Source organism: Festucalex cinctus, chromosome 19 (genome assembly GCF_051991245.1).
Source record: "Festucalex cinctus isolate MCC-2025b chromosome 19, RoL_Fcin_1.0, whole genome shotgun sequence".
NCBI classification, from domain to species: Eukaryota; Metazoa; Chordata; class Actinopteri; order Syngnathiformes; family Syngnathidae; genus Festucalex; species Festucalex cinctus.
Window position 1 is genome coordinate 14,290,074 of NC_135429.1, and position 25,907 is coordinate 14,315,980.

The 25,907-nt window shown below is 38.2% G+C and overlaps 3 protein-coding genes across 7 annotated transcripts; all 3 read left to right on the forward strand.

Moving 5' to 3' along the window:
- The first annotated feature begins 200 nt into the window (after positions 1–200).
- lipea (lipase, hormone-sensitive a) lies at positions 201–8,945 on the forward strand. 4 transcript variants are annotated; one of them, XM_077506199.1, is made up of 11 exons: positions 201–447; positions 600–967; positions 1,832–2,082; positions 3,660–3,944; positions 4,064–4,375; positions 4,477–4,662; positions 4,926–5,078; positions 6,658–6,802; positions 7,000–7,227; positions 7,462–7,853; positions 8,554–8,945. In XM_077506199.1, the coding sequence occupies exons 3-11, from the start codon at positions 1,840–1,842 to the stop codon at positions 8,785–8,787; spliced, it is 2,178 nt and encodes a 725-aa protein (XP_077362325.1). In that variant the 5' UTR covers positions 201–447; positions 600–967; positions 1,832–1,839; the 3' UTR covers positions 8,788–8,945. The 4 variants fall into 4 exon arrangements, with proteins under 4 accessions (XP_077362325.1, XP_077362324.1, XP_077362327.1 ...); XM_077506201.1 differs by lacking the exon at positions 600–967 and having other exon boundaries at positions 202–447; positions 4,064–4,154; positions 4,230–4,375; XM_077506200.1 differs by lacking the exon at positions 201–447 and having other exon boundaries at positions 457–846; positions 923–967.
- A 319-nt stretch (positions 8,946–9,264) lies between these two features.
- Positions 9,265–19,180, forward strand: LOC144006989 (putative ATP-dependent RNA helicase ddx6). The gene is made up of 13 exons (XM_077506203.1): positions 9,265–10,009; positions 10,498–11,549; positions 11,629–11,733; positions 12,455–12,584; positions 12,671–12,817; positions 13,341–13,435; positions 13,517–13,639; positions 14,731–14,859; positions 15,003–15,119; positions 15,248–15,311; positions 15,396–15,497; positions 15,670–15,907; positions 16,307–19,180. Exons 2-12 carry the CDS (start codon positions 11,307–11,309, stop codon positions 15,882–15,884), a joined length of 1,470 nt encoding a protein of 489 aa, XP_077362329.1. The 5' UTR covers positions 9,265–10,009; positions 10,498–11,306; the 3' UTR covers positions 15,885–15,907; positions 16,307–19,180.
- A 489-nt stretch (positions 19,181–19,669) lies between these two features.
- Positions 19,670–25,256, forward strand: tomm40l (translocase of outer mitochondrial membrane 40 homolog, like). 2 transcript variants are annotated; one of them, XM_077506205.1, is made up of 10 exons: positions 19,670–19,823; positions 20,322–20,536; positions 20,616–20,683; positions 20,811–20,903; positions 22,250–22,351; positions 22,435–22,540; positions 22,626–22,748; positions 24,544–24,620; positions 24,693–24,795; positions 24,882–25,256. In XM_077506205.1, exons 2-10 carry the CDS (start codon positions 20,323–20,325, stop codon positions 25,019–25,021), a joined length of 1,026 nt encoding a protein of 341 aa, XP_077362331.1. In that variant the 5' UTR covers positions 19,670–19,823; position 20,322; the 3' UTR covers positions 25,022–25,256. The 2 variants fall into 2 exon arrangements, with proteins under 2 accessions (XP_077362331.1, XP_077362330.1); XM_077506204.1 differs by lacking the exon at positions 19,670–19,823 and adding an exon at positions 19,833–20,256.
- Positions 25,257–25,907: the final 651 nt, after the last annotated feature.

The following is a 25,907-nucleotide window of genomic DNA, read 5'->3' on the forward strand; positions in this document are numbered from 1 at the left end:
GCATTTGTTATTTATATTATATTTATTATTATTATTAAATAAAATTCCCATGTATAATTTATAACAATAATAACAATAATAATAATAATAATAATAATAATAATAATAATAATAATAATAATAATAATAATTTTAAATAGTCAAGTCAAGTCATCTTTATTTAGTAATATATTGTATAATATCGTGTCTATGAATTATTATTATTATTTGATGCTAATAATTTGCAGTAGTAGTATTTCTACTCCAACTATGAGTGTACACAATACATCGTCAAGTGTTGAGTGATCGTGGTATGTTTTAATGGCGAGTAATAATTATTGCTAGGCGACAGTTGTTTGTTTATGCTAGCTGGGAGGCCGCTCACATGACGTTTACCCAGAATTCCCTGGGTGGGCTGTCGCTCACGACGCCGCATTGAGGAAGAAGCGAGGATGCCTGTTGCCGCCGGTAAGTCAAACCAAATATTAGCTCATTTCTACCACCATAGCTGGCTAGAAAATGAATCGCCGTGACACAGACGTGACGGGGTTGTTTTTGTTTTTACGCTGTTTTACATGCCTTCGTTATGAAACAACTTGTTGATCCGGCCGGCGGCAAAGTTTTCGTCCCAAGCATCGTGTTTGCTCATCGGGTCGTGAAAACAAACAATGTTCGAGGAATTGTGAGTGCATTTTCGAGAGAACGCAATCGACAGAAAAGCTGCTTGTACTGCTTCAAGCTCGTGTTGTAACTTGACACGCAAACAGGTGAGAGCGGAAAGTGCTGTCAGGCTGTGACAAGGACAGTGACAGTGAATAATATTAACTATTGGAGGTCAAAGGACGTTTTGCTGGAAAGATCGAACAGGTAGAACAAGAATTAGACGAGCAAAAATCTAATTGGGATTATTATGTGTTTGCTTTTGTTTTCTTTTTATTTACAGAGGTCGTTTTCATGTTGGTTCTCATTTGACAACTTATTAAATTGGGTGAGAATATTTTATGTATTTATTTGTTTTTAGTCAAATGTGTTTAGAACATTTGGTCGTAGGTTCACAGGAAACTTGTTATCCTCATGTTTTGTTTGTTTCGCCTTCCAGTGTTTACATAATCAATGCATTGATTTACTCTAGAAAATGATCAATGAACATATCAAACCCCTCCCTGTGCTGTCTCATGTAAACATTTTTGTGTTTTCCAGACTCGTGAGTACCTTCAAAAAAATATATATTATTATATACTAAAATATTTGGTTATATTTTATATATTACATATTGTATGTATTATAATATTGTTTTGTCCAGTTCCATAAGCATTTTGCTACTACAACTATGCCAAATGCATAATTCATTTTTTTTCAGCAATGTATTTATTAACATTTTTAAGTAGCAAACATAACAAAACTACAAAAATAAAGAATAAATTAATGTAATTTATTTTATTTATCTAAAATCTCATCAATATTTTTGTTCCACCTAACATGAGTCACTATTATGAGCAAGGCAATAAAACAGCATTTGTTCAATCAAATAAAATCATTACAGTATACTGTAATATCAGTAGGTTCAAGATTATTTTTTTCTGACTAATGCTCCAAAATTCAAAACATTTAAAATGTTTTTTTTGTTAGCATTGTTGTCATACACAAAGTGTCAACCTAGTCCCCCTTGGGTCCAAAGTGCCATCTTGTTGCAGAAAAAAAGATCATTGAAGTCTTGTGTGTTTACCCAAAGATTTGCAGTCCTTCTTCAAGATGCACACAATGATAACATGACGTAACTTGAAGCTAGAAAGACACATAGAAACGAGGTTAAAGTTTTATGAGGTCCTCTTGTGTCTCTTTGCCCCCCCAGCCTCCGACATGGATTTCAAGGTTGCGTTTTCAGCCTTGAAAGCCGTGTGCGAAGAAAATATTGCTGCTTTTTGTGACCCTTCCGCTGATCTAGCCTTTGGCCCTGTGACCCAACGCTTGGTGATGTGCATGAAAAAGATTCAGGAACATGCTCGCGCTATTGAGCCTTTGGTCGCCAGCTTCACCGCCGTCTACCACCATTATGACTTTGACGCGCAAACGCCTGGAAATGGGTATCGCACCCTGATCAAGGTATGGAAAAACTGTATATAATATGTGGACAACATATTGTTTACTAAAATTGTAAACAACCCAGTCGTCACTGATATAACTTGCTGTCGACTTGAAAATAACATCACTTTTAGCTCAGGTAGGTAACGACCACTCACTACTCGGCTTGCGAATGTCACATAACCAAACTCAGAAAACAGGTCGTTACCTGAGCCTGAACAACTGTGATGGCAACAGCAAGTGGGAAAATGGCCGCCCCCTGAGAGGGATAAAAAACTCATATTCCACAACAAACACAAAATTGAGAATTCCATGTTTTGACTAATTACAACATATTGTAAAAAAAAATTATAAAATATATATATGTATATATATATATATATATATATATATATATATATATATACATATATATATATATTTATATATTATTTTTTTTAATTAAGTTGTAGGTTGTTGTGAGCCTTTGAGCCTCCAAATCTAGTATAATGTTTAACAACATTAAAGAGGAAGTCACCAGTAAATATTTCTTGACAATAATGTTATACGTAACCTCACTAATGACATTCTTATTAATATTACATCCGTGAAATATGAATTATGACGCAATATCTAGCCATTTTTATCCATCTCAGGTGCTGGCCATTTTGCCCTTTGCTGTCGACTGAAGATGACATCACAGTTGCGCAGAGCTCAGGCAACCAATCACAACTCACCCGTTTTCTGAAGCTGAGCTGTGGTTGGTCGTTACCAGAGACCTGAGCAACTCTGGTGTCATTTCCACTCGACTGCAAGTGACAAAATGGCCGCCTTCTGATATTGATAAAAACTGCTGGATTTTGCTGCTTAAGTCATATTCCACTAACGCAGTGCTTCTCAATTGTTTTCTGTCATGCCCACCCAGTAAGAAGAAAACATCTCGCGGCCCCCCCGCAACTATAAATAGTATCATTTGTCTATAATATTGTCATAAGCACACCTCTGCATAACACTGTATTCGTATTAAGAAATATGGACCAACTCACATCAAAAAATAGCTTTATTAACTGTAACAGAAAAGATTTACATAAAATCAATACATAATAATGCATTCAAACTGATCACCAACATTAACTCAGGAGCACAATATTAAAAAAAAACAACAACTTTAACCTGCAAAACAAAAATATATAAAATAATTTCTGCTGTTTTTTTTTTTTTTTTTCTGTGTTCAAAGTGTGCATGCTCAGTGCAAACAAAACCCCTACACCACCAAGCGAATGCTCCCTGCGCACACTCTGCCAATAATGAGAGCGCCACTGCCCCCTAATGTAGTGGAGGAGGTGCAATTGCACTTTATTCTAGGACAGTAAAAAAATTCAAAATAAAAAAGCATGTTCCCCGAGGTCAAACGCGCCCCCCTGTGGGGGCCCGCCCCACTATTTGAGAAGCACTGCACTAACGCAATATTAACCAGAAGACTTTTTTTAAATATATTTTTGGGGGTTGACTTCCCCTTTAACAAAATAAAACAACATTGACACAAGTCTCAGTTGCTTTTCAACCACCAAAACGACAACGCTTCTGATCAGATTCCTTTTTTTGTGTGCGGCTTTCAGGTGTTGCAGTGTTGTCTTTTGCACCTCCTCCACAAGGCTCGCTACATTGCCTCAAATCACAAGAGCGCCTTCTTCAGAGCGGACCACAACGCCTCCGAAATGGAGGCCTACTGCTGCGCCCTTTGCCAGCTGCGAGCGCTGCTCTACCTCGCCAAGCGGCTGATCAACGACAACGACTTCGGCCAACTGTACTCCCTGCAGGACCGCGACCTGAGCCGCCGATACGTGCAGGAGTACAGCTCCTTGCACAAAGCCTGTTTCTATGGCCGCTGTCTGGGCTTTCAGGTCTGAAACGGATTTTTCGAAGATGTCACAAATAATTACGAGATGAATTTTTTACGAAGGTTTAGGTCAGAAGTTTTCCGCGTTTGAAGCAAAACTCTTCCATTGTTTCCTTGGAACAGTTCTCGCCAAGTCTTCGTCCGTTCCTCCAGACTATTGTCATAAGCATGATCTCATACGGTGAGACTTACGGTAAACAGCAGTCTGGGCTGGGTGAGTTTTTTTGTCCATTTATGTACGATGGTCCATTTGAGATGTTTTTATGTAATCCCTTCTTTGTCTTGTTAGGTTTAGCAGCGCTGTCTCTCCTCACCTCAGGAAAGTACGTCATTGATCCAGAGTTGCGCGGTGCAGAATTCGAACGTATTACTCAGAACCTGGACATGCAGTTTTGGAAGTCCTTCTGGAACATCACAGAGTCCGAGCTTTTAACAGTAGGCAGGGTCAAATGTTAATCCTTGTTGTTCCTAGTTGTGTTCTTCTTTCTTACCTCAAGTTAAATGTATTTCCTGTTTTCATGTTGTTCTCTCCTCAGGGCTTCAGTAGAATCGCTTCCTACCCCGTCCAGTTGAACCTGACGCTAACGATACCTCCCGTTTCATTACGCCTCCCCCTGTCTTCGGACCCAAATCTGTTTGCTACCGTGTCACCGCCACTGGCCCACTGGGGTCCCGGGCCAGTCCACTTGCGTCTGATCTCCCACGAGATTCGACAAGGACAGGTGAAAAATGGCATGGATAAGGAAACGAGTTATCGTTATGTCAAATTTTCCTACAAATATACTGTCGTTAACGAATGCCCACCTTTTGGCGAGTGCTTTCTTTATGATGCGAAGCCTCGGAAAAATGCACGGACCGGGAAGGACCGTCAGTACTGAATGTATGCCTGTTTGCTGAGTTTTTTTTGTTGTTTTTTTTTACCGCCCAAACCATACTGTCCTTCTCTTACCGGAGCTCAATTTTGCTCATTTTTATTATTTTGCAGGACAGTGAGGAGCTCTTGTCTTTTTCTCGCGACGATCCGCCCTCTGTCTCTGCTTCCAATCTCCCGTGGGTCCAGAAGCAACCCCCATCCCCGTGGTTGCTCATTCATTTCCACGGAGGAGGCTTTGTGGCCCAGACATCCAGATCACATGAGGTACGTCTGTCACAATTTATTTTTATTAACAGTTGGGTCAAAAATGGACAGATCTAACTTTGAGTCAAAACTTAGGTCATTTTGTATATAAATAAATAAATAAAAAACAGGGTGAGATAGTCTACTTGGGTCACTTTGACCCAACTTTCTGTTGTTTTATACAAAATGACCATATTTTTGACCCACAGTTGGGTCAAATTCACCAAATTAGAGGATCTCACCCAACATTATGGGTTGTTATAAACAAAATGATTGGTCAACTCACAAAGTTGGGTCAGATCCTCTACTTGGGTCAATATGACACAACTTTCTGGGTTGAATTGTACCCGCAAAAAAGTTCATTTTGTTTAAAACACCACAAGAATTGGGTCAGATCATCTACTCTGGTTAATTTTACCAAATTTTGGGTCAAAATTGAGTCATTTTCTGTAAAACAACCCAGAAATTTGGGTCAGATGCTCTACATGGGTTCATATGACCCGATTTGCTGGGTTGATTTGTACCAAAAAAAAATTCATTTTGCATAAAACGACACAGACCATTGGGTCAAATCCTCGACTCGGTTAATTTTACCCAACTTTGGGTCAAAAATTGAGTCATTTTGAATAAAACAACCCAGAAATTTGGATCAGATGCTTTGCATGGGTTAATATGACCCAACTTTCTGGGTTGATTTGAACAAAAAAAAAGTTCATTTTGTATAAAACAGCACAGAAAATTGGGTCAAATCCTCAACTTTGGTTAACTTTACCCAACTTTGGGTCAAAATGGAGTCATTTTCTATAAAACATCCCAAAAATTTGGGTCAGATGCTCTACTTGGTTTAATATGACCCAACAAACATCACGATACGATATTATCACAATATGAAGATCACGATATGATAATTATCACGATATTGTGGGAGCGTTGGCGATATTTAAAAAAGATCACAATATTGTAAAAAAGAGAGCTCATACTAAAAAAAGCACAATATTGTGCTTTTGTACATAACAGCAATGCATATAAACCACCTACATTCTCTAATAACAATATTGAGGCACTTACTTGCTAATGCAAGCACACATTGATCGCTTCACAAGCAAATTAGATTCCCCTTCATCTGACAATTAGCATAATTTGAAACATAGAAGGCCAAAACATCCCTAATGAAAATTAAACTGCACTAATAAACTAGCCACTAGAGATTGCTAGAACTGCACAAGTGGAAATCAACCTGACTTTTTTTTTACAGATGTGTTCCTTTTAAATATTGTGAACATGACGACGATGATATTTGGCAGTTTTAATATCACGATATCACGATATTGCCCTTATCGTGACATCCCTATTATATATGTGTGCAAATATCGGATATTTTTGGACATGGACAGAAAAAATCCGATACTGTTGTTTTGGCTGATATCGGACACAGATCCGACATCAGTATTGTATCGGGACAACCCTAAAAAACAACCAAGAAAATTGGGTCAAGTAAAAGTGGATCAGTCCAGTTTTGATCCATAATTGGGTTACTTTTTAGATGATTCCAAAGTGCTCCCACGGGTCTAAAAACATTGAATGTCTTCTTTTGTATCAGAATTATCTGCGAAGCTGGTCGAAGCGGTTGAACGTTCCTGTTCTTTCTGTTGACTACTCTCTGTCACCCGAAGCACCCTACCCGAGAGCTCTTGAGGAATGTTTCTACGCTTACTGCTGGGCCTTGAAAAACTCCCGTCTGCTTGGTATTATTATTATATTCTTTAATTCATTAGGTTTTTTTTTATACTTGGATCTGAGAAGACCTTGCTCAGTCTCTTCAAGTTCATCCATAGAATGAATATGTAGAGTGTAAATATAAACTGAATTTCCTTTTATAGTAATGTATTAAATGTAATTGAAATGTCCTTTTATTATATAATTGTGTGTGTTTATGTCCCAGGTTCGACAGCGGAGCGTATCTGCCTGGCGGGGGACAGCGCCGGGGGCAACCTCTGCATTACCGTGTCCATGAAGGCCATGTCGTGCGGCGTCCGCGTCCCTGACGGCATCATGGCGGCCTACCCGGCCACCTTGCTCACCACGGACGCCTCGCCCTCCCGCCTGCTCACGCTCATTGACCCGCTGTTACCTTTAGGTGTTCTTGCAAAGTGCCTCAACGCCTATGCAGGTAGGTCCGTGCGGCATTCGACCGACCGCATGCTCTTTCGCGCGTCATTTAACCCGAGAGGACTTAATAAACAAAACAGACGATGTATTTGTGTGCAAACTGGGTCATGTGGACGTGAGGATGACATTAGTTATACAATTGTACACACCATGGTAGGATGAGGGTAATTGTATAATGTTTTGTTTCGCTTTTGTAAAATCTATGATTTATTATTTGTTTGTACCGCTCGTCTAGGTGTGGACTCGCAGACTGCACAGCACGTTGTGGGAGACAACAGTCTGAGGTCTCTGGGCAGAGACACAACCGCGCTGCTTAGTGAACTCACTCAGGGAGCCTCCAGCTGGATCCAATCCTTTCTGCAGCCTATGTGGCCCACGAGCGAAGCCCACTCAAGAACATCGAGACCCGGAGAATCCGCAAGCGTGGTCACACACAGGAATTTAAGCCATAGCTCACCTTCGTCCTCCAAATGTTACGTGGATTACCCAGAGGGCTTTGAACCCCTGCGCTCCGAATGCCTCGCGGTGGTTCAGCCGACCTCCTGCCCAATCATCAGGAACCCTTTTGTGTCGCCGCTGCTTGCCCCTGACGGCCTTCTACGAGGCCTGCCGCCCGTTCACTTAGTGGTGAGATACACAACTGGCTCGCTCCCTGTGAACAATACAGCACGACTGACTGGCTCTAGCATATATGGAGGAACGAAAATGCTAAAATAAAATAATTCAATAAATAAATAAATAAATAAAAAAAAGTGAAAAGAAAAACGGATATAAATCTAAACAAAAATGCTAAAATAAAATCATTCAATAAAAAAAAAAAGTGAAAATAAAAACGGATATAAATCAAAAATTAGATATAAAGAAAATAATATAAATGTAATAAAAACAACAAAAAATATATGTAATTAAACCATTAAAAGTAAAAATAATTACGAAAATAATAAACACGATTCACAAACTAAAAATAATTCTGGAAATTAGGGTTGTCAATGTAAAAGCATTAATTTATTAATTAATCACAAAAAATATCACATTAATCCTGTATTAACTCAGATTAATCACACTATTAATTTTGTGCGCAGATTATTCTTTAGCTTGACAGCGGATGGTTATTTTTAGACTTAGACTTGACTTTATTGATCCCTTTGGAATGGCTCCCTCTGGGAAATTTAAGGTAGCACAGCTTGTGTTTGAGCAATAAACATAACTACGTGCATTAAAGTATTTAATAAATGTTTGCATACGACATTCAGAATATTTGTTCTAGTCAAAATATTGGGGTCATTTTTTTTCATTTTTCATTTGACCGGTGCATATTCCCACACAGGCCTCCGCTCTGGATGTTTTACTGGACGACTCTGTGATGTTTGCCAAGAAGCTGCGAGACATGGGCCAGCCTGTAAGCTTGACAGTGGTGGAGGACCTTCCGCACGGTTTCCTCAGCCTGTCGCAGCTCTCCAAGGAGACAGAGGCTGCCGCAGAAATCTGCTTGGAGAAAATAAGGGAGATTTTTCAGCAAGGAGACACGAAGAACTGTTCCAATGAAGCTAGAAGTGATTAATCGCATTCTGATTTATCAATGGGACTTTATTTTTGAAAATGTCGTTTCATAAGGGAGAAATGAAAATAATACAATTCTTTGGGACAGTGAAATTCATGCCCAAAAGTTTCTTCTGTCAGAGTCACTGATAATTTCATTTAAATACATTTTTCTTGTTTTTTTTTGTGTGTGTTTGTTTTATGATAACGACAACAAAATGTGTTGTGTTTATGTATGAGAGAAATGCAGGTGGGTTTTGATGTTGCACAAAAGATGCAGTTGATGGTTAGTGCCTTTTTAAACTGTATGTACAGTACTGTAATAGGAACATTCCAAATATTCTTGTATTAATGGTTTACTTACACACAAAACCGTTTACAGATTCATTATTTCATTTTGTAATATGTCAACAATGTTGTGAAAATCACAGTGTTTCTCAGCAGTGAAGTTAATTGTACTGTAAATATTTAATATTTATTACAGCGTAATATTTAAAGCCTTATTAAATCAATAATGTATCATTATTGGGTCTTATGTGTACTCATGTGAGTATTTAAATTTACAAAGGACTCTATGCAGCTCTTTCAGTGTAAAACGAAGGTTTTTAACCTTGTTTCGAAAAAAGGAAGTGTGTAGTCAATTTTAGGACACCCTGTATTTTTTTATTTTATTTTTTTTGTGAACAGCAAAGCAGAGGACATCAAACTGTGCTACCTGTGGTAATTTTACACGACTCAGTCATGTGTTTCAAATTCAAGAGACCGAAATAATTGATGCCTTGCAGTCTTGCTGAAGACACAATATTTTATTTATGTATAGTAGTTTTTCCAAATTTTATGTCTCTGATTACTACTAAGTTGCATTGGGTGCTTAAAAAAATACTAATGATTGACTGACAGTATTCTGACAGAACAGTGGAAGATAGATCAACTGTGCGCGTTCAATGTTGTATTTTTGTTTTGTTTTGGGTTTTTATTTCCCCAACGCTCTTCATGCTGCAGTATTCTGCTTTGACAGCAGGTGTCAGTAGCGTCGTCATGTCTGATACGATAAACGGAAGCAAGAGCAAGACGACGAGGAAGAGAAGACGAAGACGAAGAAGAAGGCGACCATGTTGATTTAAAGGCAAAAACAATAGACGCGATTTATTTGAAGTATATTTCAGTTATTGAAAGTGTTGATTAAATAGTTGATTAGGAGCAACGCCAAATTCAGTGTCTGTTTTAAAATAACAGCGAACGAGGTAAGTATTGTGTTGTTTATAAGCCTTTTCCTTCAAAAACAGCAGTTGTTGCTAGCTGGTTAGCTCAGAGCTAACTTTAGCGCTGTGTGCGAAATTAGGTGACTACCGATATATATATATATATATATATATATATATATATATATATATATTGCGTTTGCTAAAGCGAATTGGCAACGCAATATCTACCGCAAAACAAACAACGTGATGGCAATATTTCATTTTACAGGCACTCCAAAAAATCATATTTTAAAGCCCGAATTAGTTTAAATAACATACGCACCGGTTCGCTTTAAGTTAACCTGTCCTATGTATGTGAACATCATCGTTCCAGCTTGTAACGAAACATAGTTTAATTAACACAAACATAAATTTCACTATACTAGATACATTTCTTCACCTAAACTAAGTTGGAAGCTAAATATTATTTCCGGGCAAATTAATGTGTTTTGCATATTCCCGAAACCTTCTGTTTGGACATTTTTCAGGTGACGCATTTGAGTTGGTTGGCTGATCTTTGATTGGGAAGCCCCTTGATCACGGTCACACTCCCACCAGTGGCACTTGGACCTTCAGACGTGTGGTGTCCACTCAGAAACCAGCTGGGGCCCGTACGGAAACACGCATTCGTGGATTACAATTGGTTGAAAGCTTTTTTTTTCTTTTTCTTTTTTGCTTTGGACTAGATCCCCTCATGTTCATGTGAAAACTAACCGGTGGAAATAATATCTGATGATTTTGGGGAAAGACTTGTACAGAGTTGGACATCTTGTTTTCTCCAAGAACGTCAAGTAAACGCTGTGGACTGAAAAGGAGACAGAATATATAGTTCAGTGTAAAAAACAAATATATTGAACAAAGACTATATTGAAGAAATTATCCCCCAAGTACAAAGATTGCCTTAGTTCTATTTCAGGACTTGAGTCACATTTAATACTTGCTCACATATAATTTTTCTATATTGTGAGCAAGTATATTAATGCAAATATCTCTTCATTTTGAAGAGTTTCTTCTGTACAAAAAGTGTGGTTTTTCTTTTTTGCATTTCTTGTACGTCGGTCACTCTTGTTAAAGGGGACCAAACTGCACGTACGTGTGTATATGTAAATATTGCTTGATTAAGCCGTGGACTTTAAAGAAAATATTGTTTGTTAATGCTTTATTAATCTTTTTTTTGTTTGTTTGATTTTTTTTTTTTTTTTTTTTTACATTTTGAAGATAATTTTAGAAAGAAAACCCTAAGCGGCAAAAATATAACATTGAAGGAAAAGCTGAAATACAAGTAAAGGGGGAAAAAATGGCTACAGCCAGAACAGAAAATGTTGGCCCACTTGCCATGGGACTAAACAAGCAGAATGGGCAACTCAGAGGACAGAATAAACCAGCTTCAGTCCAACCAGGACCCTCAACTCAAGGAAAAGTGTTGGGTGCCTCCCAGAAAGCAGGTGCTGCCTCTCAAGAAGGAGGGGGCATTAAGTTTGGAGACGACTGGAAAAAGAGCCTCAAGCTTCCTCCTAAAGACAACAGGATTAAAACCACTGTGAGTGATATATCTTCTATCTCCTGTATGTAAACTTAAAAAGCTTGTTCTCGTCAACATTCAGTGTTGCATTTTCTAGGATGTGACAGCTACGAAGGGGAATGAATTTGAGGATTACTGTCTCAAAAGAGAACTTCTGATGGGCATTTTTGAGATGGGCTGGGAGAAGCCATCTCCTGTGCAGGTATGGTTAAACACTTTTATGATCCATGATAGATTCGCTTTGTTATGGGTTGATTTCAGTAGTTATTTTAGCATCTCATCTTTAGATGAGGGCTTGTTAATTCATTAAAATTAAAAATTATTTTCAGTAGTTTCAACTCCATGTGTCAATATTACATGTGAGATAAAAGTGGCTTGTTCATACTGCAATTGTCTTAAATGATCAAAAATGTATTGCTTGGTCAGTGAGAAATTATGAGTTCATAATATCACTTCTTAGGATGACTTAAAGGTGAAGTCAATTTAAAAAAAGTATTTACAATATGTTCTATGCAGCCCCACTACTCTTAACACTGTATTCTGATCAATATTGAGTTGGTGGAATATGAGTTAAGCAGCAAAATCTACCTCTCTATCCGTCTCGGGAGCAGCCATTTCGCCACTTGTTGTCGACTTAAATTTACAGTTGCTCAGGGCGGAAGTAACGACCAATCACGGCTCACCTGTTTTGTGAAGCTGATCTGTGATTGGTCGTTCTGAGCAAATGTGGCGTCATTTTCGGTCGTGGCAAAATGGCTACCCCCTGACATGGATTAAAAAAAGGGTAGTTTTGGTGCTTAACTCATATTCCACAAACGCAGTATTAATCAAAATGCTATGTTTAGGCTAGTGGGGACACATGCGACGTATTGGAAACATTTTTTGCGGGTTGACTTGACCTTAAAAAGTTCAATTCCTCGTAGGAGGAGAGTATTCCCATTGCTCTGTCTGGAAGGGATATTTTGGCTCGGGCAAAAAATGGAACAGGAAAAAGTGGAGCCTATCTCATCCCATTGCTGGAAAAGATAGACCTTAAAAAGGACTATATACAAGGTGAGCTTAAAATAGTTCCTGTGCCGCCCTTGTTTTTATTCTTACAAAATTGTTCAGTATATATACTTTTCATTTTTACCGCTTAGCAATGGTAGTAGTGCCAACTCGAGAGTTGGCACTGCAGGTGAGCCAGATCTGCATTCAGATCAGCAAACACCTGGGAGGAGTCAAAGTCATGGCCACCACCGGGGGAACCAACCTACGAGATGACATCATGCGCCTTGATGAGACTGGTGAGTTATCATCTGTGTCTCCCTATTTGTTTGCCTGCTTGGATGACAAATACCACCATTTGAACCATCTGCATCCTTCCTAGGTGAGATAGGTTAATTCTGAGGGGGAGGGAGGTTTTCAAACATTGTTCCAGCCCAAATATATTCTTGAAATATATTAAAATATAATAATAGATAAATAGCAGACTTTTATTTTTAGATGACTAAAAATTTGATCAGACTTTTGCCCGAAGGGTTTCTGCTCACGACACAGCTAAAAATAGTTTTACTTTCTGGAGCACACGTACACTTGGCAGCATGGAAAATCCCCAGAGTCCACGAGATTGTGTTTGCTTTGCTGTAACATGTTCTTTCGCAAATCCAGTTAGTAATGTAATCAATCGCTGCCGATCGAAATAATGACATTTTATAAAATCATCCGCTCCGATCCAGCCAATCATATCGGTGTTAAGTTATTCACATTGAATTTTTTTATTATTATTTTTTTGTACTCAACCTATTTCTCTTTCCCTTTCCTCATTAGTGCATGTAGTCATTGCTACACCTGGTCGGATTCTGGACTTGATAAAGAAAGGAGTGGCAAAAGTGGATAGAGTCCAGATGATGGTGATGGATGAAGTAAGCGCGTTGAATTAAACAAAACAGCCTCCAAAAATCATTGTGCTACTCAGTCTGTTTGTTTTGTTTCTCTCTTCTCAGGCTGACAAACTGCTGTCTCAGGACTTTGTGGTGCTCATCGAGGATATCATTAGCTTCCTGGCCAGGAACAGACAAATCCTGCTCTATTCTGCAACCTTCCCCATCAGTGTGCAAAAATTCATGGTGAGTCGTCTTCAGTTGCGCCACAGCTAAGCCAGCCCGATGGCTCGGGGCCAGTTGGCACTAATTGTTTCACTCTGCAAAGCAAGCTGTTCATTCTCTGTGCCTGGTCTTGTTTGGTGCCGTATGCTCTTTAAGAGCTGTGCTGCGCTCTGTTACAGGATTAATAGTTTGGTTAGTTATTCTGCTGCAGCCTAATGCAGCAAAATGTATTTGTTTATGTCTTTTTGACTTACACGGAAGCATATTGCATTCACTTAAATAAAACAAAACAAAAACTTTTTTGTCTTTTTTTGGAGGGGGAGCTTTTGTTGAATATTTGTTTCTGTTTTACTGCATATTTTTTTCTGTCATAAAAACAGAAGGGATAATTATTCAGAAAAACATAGGGGGGGGATTATTTAAAAACAAAAATATTCAGGAAAACAAAGCATCAACTTCTGCTTTTCGGAGTATTTTTTAACCTCTGAACTCCAAGTGACTTGTTGCAGACTTGCTAATGGCGGACACTTTTCCCGCATGCAATATCCTGCCGTAGAAACTTAACTGTTAGCTTACTAAAATCATGCCGATCAATTGACATGTTGGTATATTTAACTGAGTCAGTAAGCTAACACCCGGTAAGTTTCTACGGAAGCCTATTGCATGCAGGAAAGTATCCGCCATTAGTCTGCAACAAGTCACTTGGAGTTCAGAGGTAAAAAAAATAATAATTACTCTGAAAAGTATTTTTTTTTTCCTGTTGTTTTTTTCTTGCCCTGTTTTTCTGATTTAGTTTTCTTATCCTGTTTTTTAGCGTAATTTTTCCTCTTGTTGTTAATGTTTCCCCCCGTTTTTCAGATTATTTTTTTTTATGTCACAAAATAAAATATTTAGTAAAGAAAAAATATTCAGAAAAAAAAATAAAAAGTCAGAAAAACACTAGTACCCCCCCCCCCCCAAAAAAAAAAAAGGGAATGCAATACGCTTCCGTACACACAGCACACAAAAAGCTACAACTGGTTCTGGTAATTAAATTCAAGTCTGTCCATTTTTCGGCATTGTTCCCCATACGTGTTTTTAATTGCCACCATCTATCTGTGTGCTTGCTGTAGGCCAAGCACCTGCAGAAACCTTATGAGATCAACCTGATGGAGGAGCTGACTCTGAAGGGTATTACTCAGTATTACGCCTACGTCACTGAGAGACAGAAAGTGCACTGCCTCAACACACTCTTCTCCAGGGTGAGTAACACAATAGACACTTTTCAACCTCATGAACAACTACTTACAGACGGTGTGATAAAAAGGATCATGGTTTCCAGTTTCTATGCAATTTTTGGCCTACCCTGTATATTCACAAAATCTTTGATTCTGTCCTTGTGCAGCTTCAGATCAACCAGTCGATCATCTTCTGCAACTCCACGCAGAGGGTGGAGCTCTTAGCTAAGAAGATCACGCAGCTGGGCTACTCGTGCTTCTACATCCACGCTAAGATGATGCAGGTTGGCACAATTAAGTCTACTGTTGACTTTTAGGTCAGATTCTTCCCCCACTGTCAGTGATGCCTTGCTTGATTATGCAAGAGGCTTGAAGGCACAAAATAATTTAGACGTTTCTTATTTGTTTCCAGGAATATAGAAACCGTGTGTTCCATGACTTCAGAAATGGACTGTGCAGGAACCTGGTCTGCACCGGTAAGTTTTAAAAGTCTCTCCGCAAGGATTTTTCAACACCAGTCAGTCCATTTCGAATAAGTAACTGTTACTGCCGTCCAAAAGATCTCTTCACTCGGGGTATTGACATTCAGGCCGTCAACGTGGTCATCAACTTCGATTTTCCGAGGAATGCAGAAACGTACCTCCATCGTATCGGAAGATCAGGTATCATGATCGCTACCCCGTCAAGTCTAATCCTCCATTATATTGAATCCGGTGGACTTTTGTGCTTCGCTTCTCCAATTCTACTTTTAAAACTGCCGATAGTCAATATCATCATAAAATGTCATATTCATTGTATTAAGTATACTTGATGAAAGCTAATGTGTGTTCTCAGGGAGGTTCGGTCATTTCGGTTTAGCCATCAACCTGATCACATCCGAAGACCGCTTCAACCTTAAGACCATCGAAGACCAACTGGTGACCGACATCAAACCCATTCCCGGCAGCATCGACAAAAGTCTCTACGTGGCCGAGTTCCACTCCTCCAGCGGCGACTGTGAGGTGGAGGAAGTCCAAGAAAGATCAGGACATCAGCAGGAAAGCACCTAAAGCTGGCGAGAGCATGTTAACACGTAAGTAGCTGAGTTTTTGTTTTGTTTTGTTTTGTTTTGTTTTTTTAAAAGAGGGGTGAGTTAAGTCGTAAAAATCGTGCAGGTTTATCAATATTAGAAGGCGGCCATTTCGCCTCTTGGTGTCGAGTGAAAATGACATCACAGCTCAGCTTCAGGAAACAGGTAAGCCGTGATTGGTCGTTGCCTGAGTAACTGTGATGTCATCTTCTGTCGACAGCAAGTGGCAAAATGGCTGCCGCCTGAGATAGATAAAACCAGCTGGATTTTGCTGCATAACTCATATTCCACAAATGTAATATTAATTGTCATGTTTATGCCCTTTAACTTCGTTTTAGTCTTCTTCCTTTTTTTCTTTTTTTTTTTTTTTCTTCATATAATAAAACTTTGTCTTCCATGCAGGACACACAAGCTTCAGGCACCTCTTCAACATCTCATTTTCACAGCCGACAGAAAATACAATCTTTACTTGCATCAAACCCCATCCTGGTCCTTGTTGTCCTACATTTGAGCTTACGACTCCAAAATGATTGGAGGGCATCATGCAAAATGTAATTCTGTTTTGAACCGGTCATCCCTGGAAATTGTCGGCTGAAAGGGCGGGTCGGACTGTCTCGCGTCAAAAACCACCAGCCATCGTTTGCGTACACTGTTGCCACTTAAGTGCCTTACTTCCTGCCACGCACATTTTTCCTTGCATAGCCTGTCGCGCTAACATGGTAACCCAATGACTTCAAAACATCCATTATGCAAGCGGAAAGAGACAACTACTTTTATGCGAGGTACGTCAAAACTCCCGAATGCGTCATTAATAGCGACCTTTTTGTTTAACGTGAACGTTGCAATAAAAAACGGCAGCTTTACTCAGTAGTGCGTGACTGTTTATCTCCGTTCAGTAATGATCAATACATGCAGAATGCTTCATGGATGTCTGCCTGCAACGGTTTCACTTTCATAGCGGCCTTATGCTGTTAGTTTTGTACTCGTTGCGCTTGTCTGGATGACGGTTAGAAAAAAAAAATAGACGTTTAAAACTTAAAACATCAAGACTGGTTCAAAGCAGAATGTTTCAAGTTGTTACTAAGCTCATAAATTATCCAGTTGCAACCTACAGGATAATTATGGCTATTGGTGCAAATCATGACTTCAAATTTTTGCTTTCAATATGGACACTCAGGATGGGATTGGTTCATTAGTATTTCCACCGATCTGAAGACAAATTGAAACTGTTGAATGTATATGCCAACTCCGCTGCCGAGAGACCGCCGAGAGCTTGAGCATATTTTTGGACGCCATTTTGTGCTGCTGCTTGTAGCAGTTCAACGCTGTTTTTGTCCTGCTCCGTCTTTTGCCAGCCCCGGTTTCAGTTTGCTTTGTGCAGCTGCGTCAATTTCTTCTTTCTTTTGCAGCAAATTACATTTTGATTGAGACAATTTTCTTGAGTATGGGGATGGGAGGGGCTCTGGATTGGAAAGCAAAATTGTAGCATCTTTAAAGAGGCAGCTGCGACTTATTTTGTGTCCTCTAACCAACATAAAAAAATAAAATAAAATAAAAAGTTTTGCCATTTCTGCCTCTTTTTTTTTTTTTTGGTTCTTTTCTAGTTTGAGTCATGACATAAGCTCTGGGTTTTGATGGGTTTCCAGTACACAAGAGATCAGATGCTCATTTTTTTCATTATCAACAGAAAGTGAAATTACTGGTTATAGATTTATGGAAAGCTTATAAGATCCTTGATTTTCATGATCTGTACCTAAGTTGTAAATTGTTTACAACTCCAACCCCCAAAATAAAAATACAGTAATTGGGTTTGGGTTTATTGGGAAGACGAGGTTTTTATTTCTTCCATTTTTTTGTTCAATCACATTTTCAGGATTTAAACTGAAGCAAAACCAAAAGTGAGTGAGTGAGTGAGCGAGCGAGTGAGCGAGCGAATGTGGAATGGCAGCATTTGCATGCAGCCTCAACCCACATTGACTAAATATTTGTGTTTAGCACTTTTTTTGGTTCCGGTTTTTGTTTAAAAAAAAAAAAAAAAATCAGTCTTGATGGTTTGATGCTGCATGTAAATGTATGTTGTCCTTTTTCCTCTTTCATGTGCAGGTATTTTTGTTGGCGATTAAATGTGAATGAGTGGTGTTTTACATTTGCCAGGTGTATGACCTCCAACTTTCCAACTCTTGAAAGGCGAATGTCGTATTTCCTTAACTGATCTGTTAACCTTATCTGTTTTCATTCCATGTCGTCCATTGCGACCCAAAATCAGCACTAATGTATTCATTCAAACCATTTCCATGAGACATTTCTTCCAGAAGGCAATTTGATCCCCCCTACTTCCCCCACTTAGGTGGAAAATTGGCTTTAATAAATGTTCATTTTTAAAAATGCTTTCTCATGAATGAAGCTTGTGCTGGGTCACAATGGACGTCAAATTGAATGCCGTTATGAATGTTGACTGTTGTATTTGCGTAGTCATCTGATAAGACTTTTCTTTTGTGCGTGTGTGCATGCACCATGACTCCCTAGGTCAGGTGTGCTGACTTTCACAGCCTGTTTGGTAAAGGGTAACTATAAAAAAAAAAAAAAAACAGGCATCAAATTACAGTTCGGAACTACTGCTTTGTTTTCAATTAGGTAATTGTTGGTAAATTTAAATGATTTATTTTTTTCCCCCTTCCTCTTCTTTGAAGCGCTAACAAACTGCAAAAGCTTCGGGCCGTTTGATCTCAATTCAGTAAAACTAGATGTACTACTGAATTCCCTGCAATGTAGATACATAATTGGCTTTGATTTGATTGTTCTGAATATTACAACACAATATGGAGTGCGGTAACATGATTTTGAATTTCCCAGCAGATAAAATATGCTGGCGGTAGCCTATTACGTGAAGTCTTTAAAAAGTAAAAAAATAAATAAAAAAAATTCCTGTTGGACTACTGACAAACTTCTTGTCACTCAGCAACATCGAGTAAAACCATTTAAAAAATGCAAGTTTATAAGACTAGAATTTAAATTTGTTTTGAAAAATTGTCCCTTATCATTGTTCCTTTTGTTTTCTTGTCGTAAATGTATTTGAAACAACATTACTATTGGAATTTCTCAAAAGGACCACCCGCCCCCCAACACATTGATTTTGTTCCAATTATTTCCTGAGCTCTCATGAGGAACAGTGGATAATTCAGCAAATAAGTGTTTCTCACCTCTGTCCTCTACTGTTGTAATTTGGAACTACATGCAGGAGTTGTGAAATTCAATAAACGCAACTGAAATTTACAATCCGTTGTTACTTTGTGGTTTTTTATTTCCTGATGAGTTTCAATGTGTTGTTAAGCTTTAAAGGGCAATTGGCTTTTACTACTTAAGTGTTATTCGTATCTTAAAAATGTGTAAGTAATAATTTATATTAGTTGTGATTGCAATACAAACCTCAGCACGTTCATTTTTAACCTGTTTGTAGTGATCTTAATGAAGGAGGCTGTTTACTTGCTTGGCAATCATCTGAAGACGTTTGACCTTGACGCGCTTTTGCGAGCGGTATTCAACTGAACCTTTAGTTGTAGTTTGTTTACAAATGCAGTATTTTATTTGAGATATGATCCTTGTGCTAATAATGGTGCACGTTTAAAACGAACCTAAAATAAATTCAAAGTGTTTCAAAATATATAAATAGGTGTGTTAGTCTCTCCAGGAAAAAGAACAAAAAATAATACAATGTTCCGTCCCTTATCTACTTCCGTGTTAGTTCAACCAATGATGTGCTTGAGGTGACCTCCCATCGCGAGACAACGCGAGTATGCCCGCCAATCCCTTTTGAGGAATTTGACTTTTCAGCCAATAAAATGTTGGCTTCGACAGAACTGGATTTTTTTTGATTTTTTTTTTTTTTACTTCCGGTTGCATCCTCCTCTGACATTACAACGTGAGTACCTTTCGTTCATTCATTCTGTTGCGTTTTCGAACTGTTATCTCTTTTAAAGCAGTGGCTTCCAGACAACTTAATTACGCCTCCAAAGCTACGAATGGCTCGCAAACAGCGTAGCGCTTGATGGAGATTAGCTAGCTTAGCTTAGTTTAGCTGCCGATTCAGTGGACATGTTAAGCGAAGTGATTACTACGTGTGGAAAATATGTATTAAAAACAGTTGACACTTGTTTGGCATACTTTTACATAACCGATTTGACATATTTTCTCCCGTTTTACTATATCGTTTAAAGTGTCAATTTACAATTTTATCCAATTGGTCCGAAAATGATGATACACGACAAATAATTTACCTGATTTGTTAATCTATATATGCTGGTGACGTAGAACAATTATTGATCGCCCAGTGCCCACTAGATGTTACTTCTGAGGTATGTTAATTTTGAATGTGTTAACTTGATGGCACTTGACCTTCTCTCTCCTCCTGACCTTGCAGAATGGGGAGTGTATTAGCCGCTGGCTCCCCCAACCCACCGCCACCATCCTCCGCGGGTGTGCCTGGTACCGGCTTGACAGTGCCACCTGGCTTTGGGATGCCGTCGGTGTCTCCAGTGTCACCCTCGACCGGGTTGACCTCAGCGCAGCCGCAGGAAGTGGCGAACCCTCGACCTAATCCGGGTACATTTGATGAGTGTCATCGCAAGTGCAAAGGTAAATAATGATGATTGTCAAATAATATGCAGTGAAAACCTCCACTAAATCACAGTACACCCTTTCACCTCCTCGCTAGAGGTTTTCCCGATGCAGATGGAAGGCGTCAGGATAGTCGTCAATAAGGGGCTTAGTAACTACTTCCAGGTTAGTTGACTTGCTTTTTATGTTTACTATACACTGACAGTTGGAAATCTCTTCATCAATAATTTATAAGTTTTGGTTAAAAGCAAACCAGAATCAGTTATTTTGTAAAAAAAAATAAAAAATTCAGGTGAACCACACCGTGTTGCTGAGCACTTTGGGGGATTCCAGCTACAGGTTCGGTGCCACATATGTTGGACTGAAGCAGACTGGTCCAGCAGAGGTATGGCCTCACTGCTATTTTAAATACAGATAACTTGACTTGACAGTGTTCCTTCGTTTATCACAGGTGTTACGTTCCAAAAACCACCCGCAATAATAGAAATCTGCGTGCGTTCTTTCTTTCTTTCTTTTTTATTTTTTTAAAAAAAACAATTCCCGTTAAATGTGTATATATTTTCCGTTTTGGTATAATTTTTACTTTATTTTTTAATTTACATTCATTTTTCCCATTAAAAGTATGTTGTTTTTTTAATTTACTTTATTATACAATACAGTATAGTTTTTTTTACATCATTGATTTTTTTTTTTCTCTTTTTGGTATGATTTTTAGTTTATTATGAATGCTTTTTCATTCATTTTTTTTCACAGTTAGTCTTCTTTTTTTCCATTAAAAATATGTTTTGTTTTGTTTTAAATTTACTTGCAATGTCGGGGAGTGACGGGAAGGTCTCGTCGAGACGATTCTGCTGATGCCGTAGGGTTAAAAACCAAAAAAAATAAACCAAAAAGCACGCTATGAGAAAAAAATAAAATAAATGAATAAAGCATGCTATAAAAAAATCCGCAAAACAGTGAGGCCGCAGTGAAGATGAACTTGCAATAAATGAGGGAACACAGTTTTTTTTTTTTTTTTTTTTTTTTTTTATTTATTGGCATCTCAAAAATGGCTAATAATTTTAATGTTAGGACACCACCTATTGCTTTGGCATGCTTTTAACAGTGTACAAATGCACTTTAATTTAGACAGACTTTCCCAAAACATTAACTCATTCGCTCCCAGCCATTTTGACAGAAGCAATCCCGTTCGCTCCCGGCTGTTTTACTGGATTTTGACTGATTTTGTAAGGCCCACAGAATATTGTTTTATTGCTATGAAAACATGGAACCTATCAAAAGAAAGATTAAAGTCTCTTCTTTCATCAGGAAAAAAAAAAGTATATTTCTATTTATTTCCGTTTTGCAGCAATTAGCATTAGAATGTAGCTAAGTTTAATCAATTTTCACAAATCTATTTAGAATTGTAAGTAATTGAGCTTTTTTCTACATGGCCCTGGTTGATCTCCTCTGCTCTGCTGCCACCTGCTGGCCGTTTAATAACTTCCATTTCTGCAACCGGTCTTTGTAGTTGAGAGGCTGCATCAAAGCCTTCTTTATGCTGTAGCATAAAAAACAAACAAAAAAAACGTATAAATACGTCTTTGGGACACTTAGAACATAAAAAAAACGTATTTATAAGTTATTGGGAGCAAATGAGTTAATATATTGATTTTGAGAGCCTTCTGTGTGTGTGTGTGTGGGGGGGGGGGGGGGGGGATACTATACACACTGTGAAATGGATGTACTCAGTTTTTCCCAGTCATGGTGGGTGACATGGACAGTCTTGGCAGCCTGAATGCTCAACTCATCCACCAGATCAGCGACAGTGTGCGATCCAAAATGGCCTTCCAGGTACGTTTTTTCATGTCGTAAACGGCAAAAAAAAAAAATAGTAAGCTGTGATTTAAAGTTTCGATGATTTCAATATTTTCCAGACACAGCAACACAAGTTTGTTAACTGGCAAGGCGATGCAGAGTTCAGAGGCAAAGATTTTACTGCAACGATTACTCTTGGAAACCCTGATGTCCTTGTTGGCTCTGGTAGCGCACATTCCTTTTTCTCGTTTTTTTTTTATTTTTTATATTCCATATTCAATCATTTTGAAGGTGTTGGCCCACCTGTCAGGTGTCGTCATCACGCACTACCTGCAGGCCCTCACGCCTGCGCTGGCTCTGGGAGGGGAGCTGGTGTACCATCGAAGGCCGTCGGAGGAGGGTGCTGTGATGTCATTGGTTGGCAGGTACACAGGTGAGGTTGTGGTAACTGGGCTGGGACATATGGCACTTTTATTGGACGGTGTACACCTTTTCTTTTTTTTTTTATCACGGGGGGGGGCTGATGAAAAGATTTTTTATTTTATTTTTATTTTTTTTAAAGTTATGCATCCCCCCCCCCCCCCGCCAATATGCTTTAAACACTTGAGCTTCACTTTTTAACTCATTCACTGCCTTTGACAAGTATACTTGTCAATTGTATTTTTTAGAGCGGTGCTAAATGGGGGCGAATCTGAGCATGCTCCACTGTAAATATCAAACTTGGAAACAACTTTACTGATGCCCAACCACCGGTAGATGACATCATTGCCCCATTTTATAGGAAATAAACACAGTTTCAGAGTCCATGGGAGAAATGGCTGTATTTTGGCAAACCTACATTTTTCTGCTGTCAATTATAAAAGAACGGGACGGGACAAAAAGTAGGGAGTCTATTCTGTTATTTGGTAGATTCGGTTTATATATAATTATTGAATGGAATATCACGTGAGTATTGGAAATGTAAAAATTTTCTATAATGACTGGCAGTGAATGAGTTTTAAATGTCTTTGAACAAAAAATAAATAAATGTAGGCAATTAATGTATAGATACCATTTATTGTAGTAGTGTCTGCAATATAAAAAAATAATAATTTTTTTAATTTTTTTTTTTATTTTTTTTTATTTTTTTAGAGCGGGTGGTTAGTTTTAATTTTTTTTTTAGATTTTTAAAATGTTTCATTTTACTTTTTAATAGTTTTAGTATATGTTTTTAAAATATATATGGTATATAAGTATAGTATTAATAAAGCAAACTACAATTCCCAAACTATTATTCACCTTTTCTTCTGTATGGTCGTGTAGAAATGCCAAAATAAATACATTTAAAATCAACCTGAAGGCTCATATATGAGAAAAATGAATATTTAAAACCACCTTTTGTTCAGACCGATAAAGTATTAATACTCACCTGCTGGATACTCACCGATGCCAAGTACTAGTATTGCTAGTACCGCTAGTATTTTTGAAACAAAGTTTCCCCCCAAAAATGACAGATAATTTTAACTCATTTGCTCCCAAAAACGTATAAATACATTTTTTAAAAATGTTTTAAGTATCCCAGTTTTTTTTTTTTTTTTTTTTTAATGCTAGAGCATACAGAAGGCTTTAATGGTGCCTCTCAACTGCGCAAAAAAAAAAAAAAAAACGGTTGCAGAAATGGTAGTTATTACACAAACGGCCAGCAGGTGGCAGCAGAGCAAAGGAGATCAACCAGGGCCGTGTTGAAAAATGCTCAATTACTCAGAATTCTAAATAGATTTGTGAATAATGATTAAACCTACCTATATTCTAATGCAAATTTCTGCGAAACGGATAGAAACATATTTTTTTCCTTTAATCTTTCTTTTGATAGGTTCCATGTTTTTATAGCAATAGAACACAATATTCTGTGGACCTTGCAAAATCAGTCAAAATCCAGTAAAACAGCCGGAATTGCTTCTGTGAAAATGGCTGGGAGCAAATGAGTTAAAGAAAGACCTATATATCCCAATAAGGCATTTGCTTTAAAATTGCATGAGATGAATGGAAATTTTCTATTTTTCTCATTTCTCTTTCTCGCGACTACCAATACCTTAAAATAAGGCCTAGTATCAGCCCGATAGTATCGGTACTCGCCCATCCCTCCCCAAAAAAAAAAAAAGTTTCCTCAATTTTATAGTTATTTCGTTATTTTTCATGAACTATAATAACCTTGCCACATACTCACATTAATGAACTATTGAGCTCAGGCGCCAACTACGTCGCTACGCTAACGCTGGGATCGGCGGGCGCTCACGCCACCTACTACCACAAAGCCAATGAGCAGGTTAGCATGCCGACTGTATGTTCGTATTCCGTTGGTGCCGTTTGCTTCAACGATGTGCCAAATATTGTACAGTTGCAGGTCGGTGTGGAGTTTGAGGCAAGCGCTCGCATGCAAGATACTAGCGTGTCGTTCGGCTACCAGCTGGATGTGCCCAAAGCTAATTTGCAGTTTAAAGGTACAGCACGCTTTTTTTTTTTTTTAGCCGCGTCATGTACGTCTGTACAAACGTAACGAAAACACCATATGGTTACTTTCTCTCAGGTTCAGTCGACAGTAACTGGGTGGTCGGTGCAACTCTGGAAAAGAAGTTGCTGCCCCTGCCTCTCTCCTTGGTGCTCTGCTCCTTCCTCAACCATAACAAGAACAAGTTCCAGTGCGGTTTTGGTGTTACGATCGGTTAAACAGAGCGGCTGCACGTTAAGTCACCTCACGATTAATGTTGATAAAACTCATGTTTTACCAGACCATCTAGCCATTTTCATTGTATAAATTCATACATTTAGGATATAATTTTTTTTATTATTTTTTTTTGTGAAGTGAAGTTTAGTTTTTCTTCATCTTTTATTTTTTATTTTTTTTATGTATACATAAGGAGAATCATATGTTAACTGTATGATACCTCTTGGAACCAGTGGAGGGGGGGGGGGCATATATTTTGTAAAAAAAAATAAAAAATAAAAGAGAAATAATAATGGCCTGCCTGTCCTGTTTGTTTTGTTTAGCCATGAAAAGTGATTAGACAAATTTGGATTACTACTGTATCGTGCAATGATTCAGATACTGAAATAGTTCACTGAACTAACTTGAAATTATGCTGTCACCATATACATTTGCTCCGCCCACTGATATCGATTGACTGAAGAAATGATGCGTTCATTTGTAACAGTGAAATAGTAGCTGACTTGTTATCTTATCCATTGACGTGTTGTCAATGATGTCACACCTCATCACTATTTATCACGTGATGGACACGATTTTGTCAGGATACGTTTTTTATTTTTATTTTTATTTTTTATTTTTTTCTCCATTGCCACTTATAGTAGCTAGACCAAATAATTTGTCTTTATCCCAAAAATACAAAAATAGAATCTGAGTATCATTTTTATGGTAAATCCACTGTAGAATTACAGTATGATACTGGTGATTCTAGCTGACAGTAGTTTACCGTAAATTAACGGTCATTTTGTTTGCCTGTAAAAAAACAAAAGCAAAAAAAAAACAGTAAAATGCAAACAAACGGTTGACATCTGCATATATTTGAATAATAGAGGCAATTTAACTTTTTAA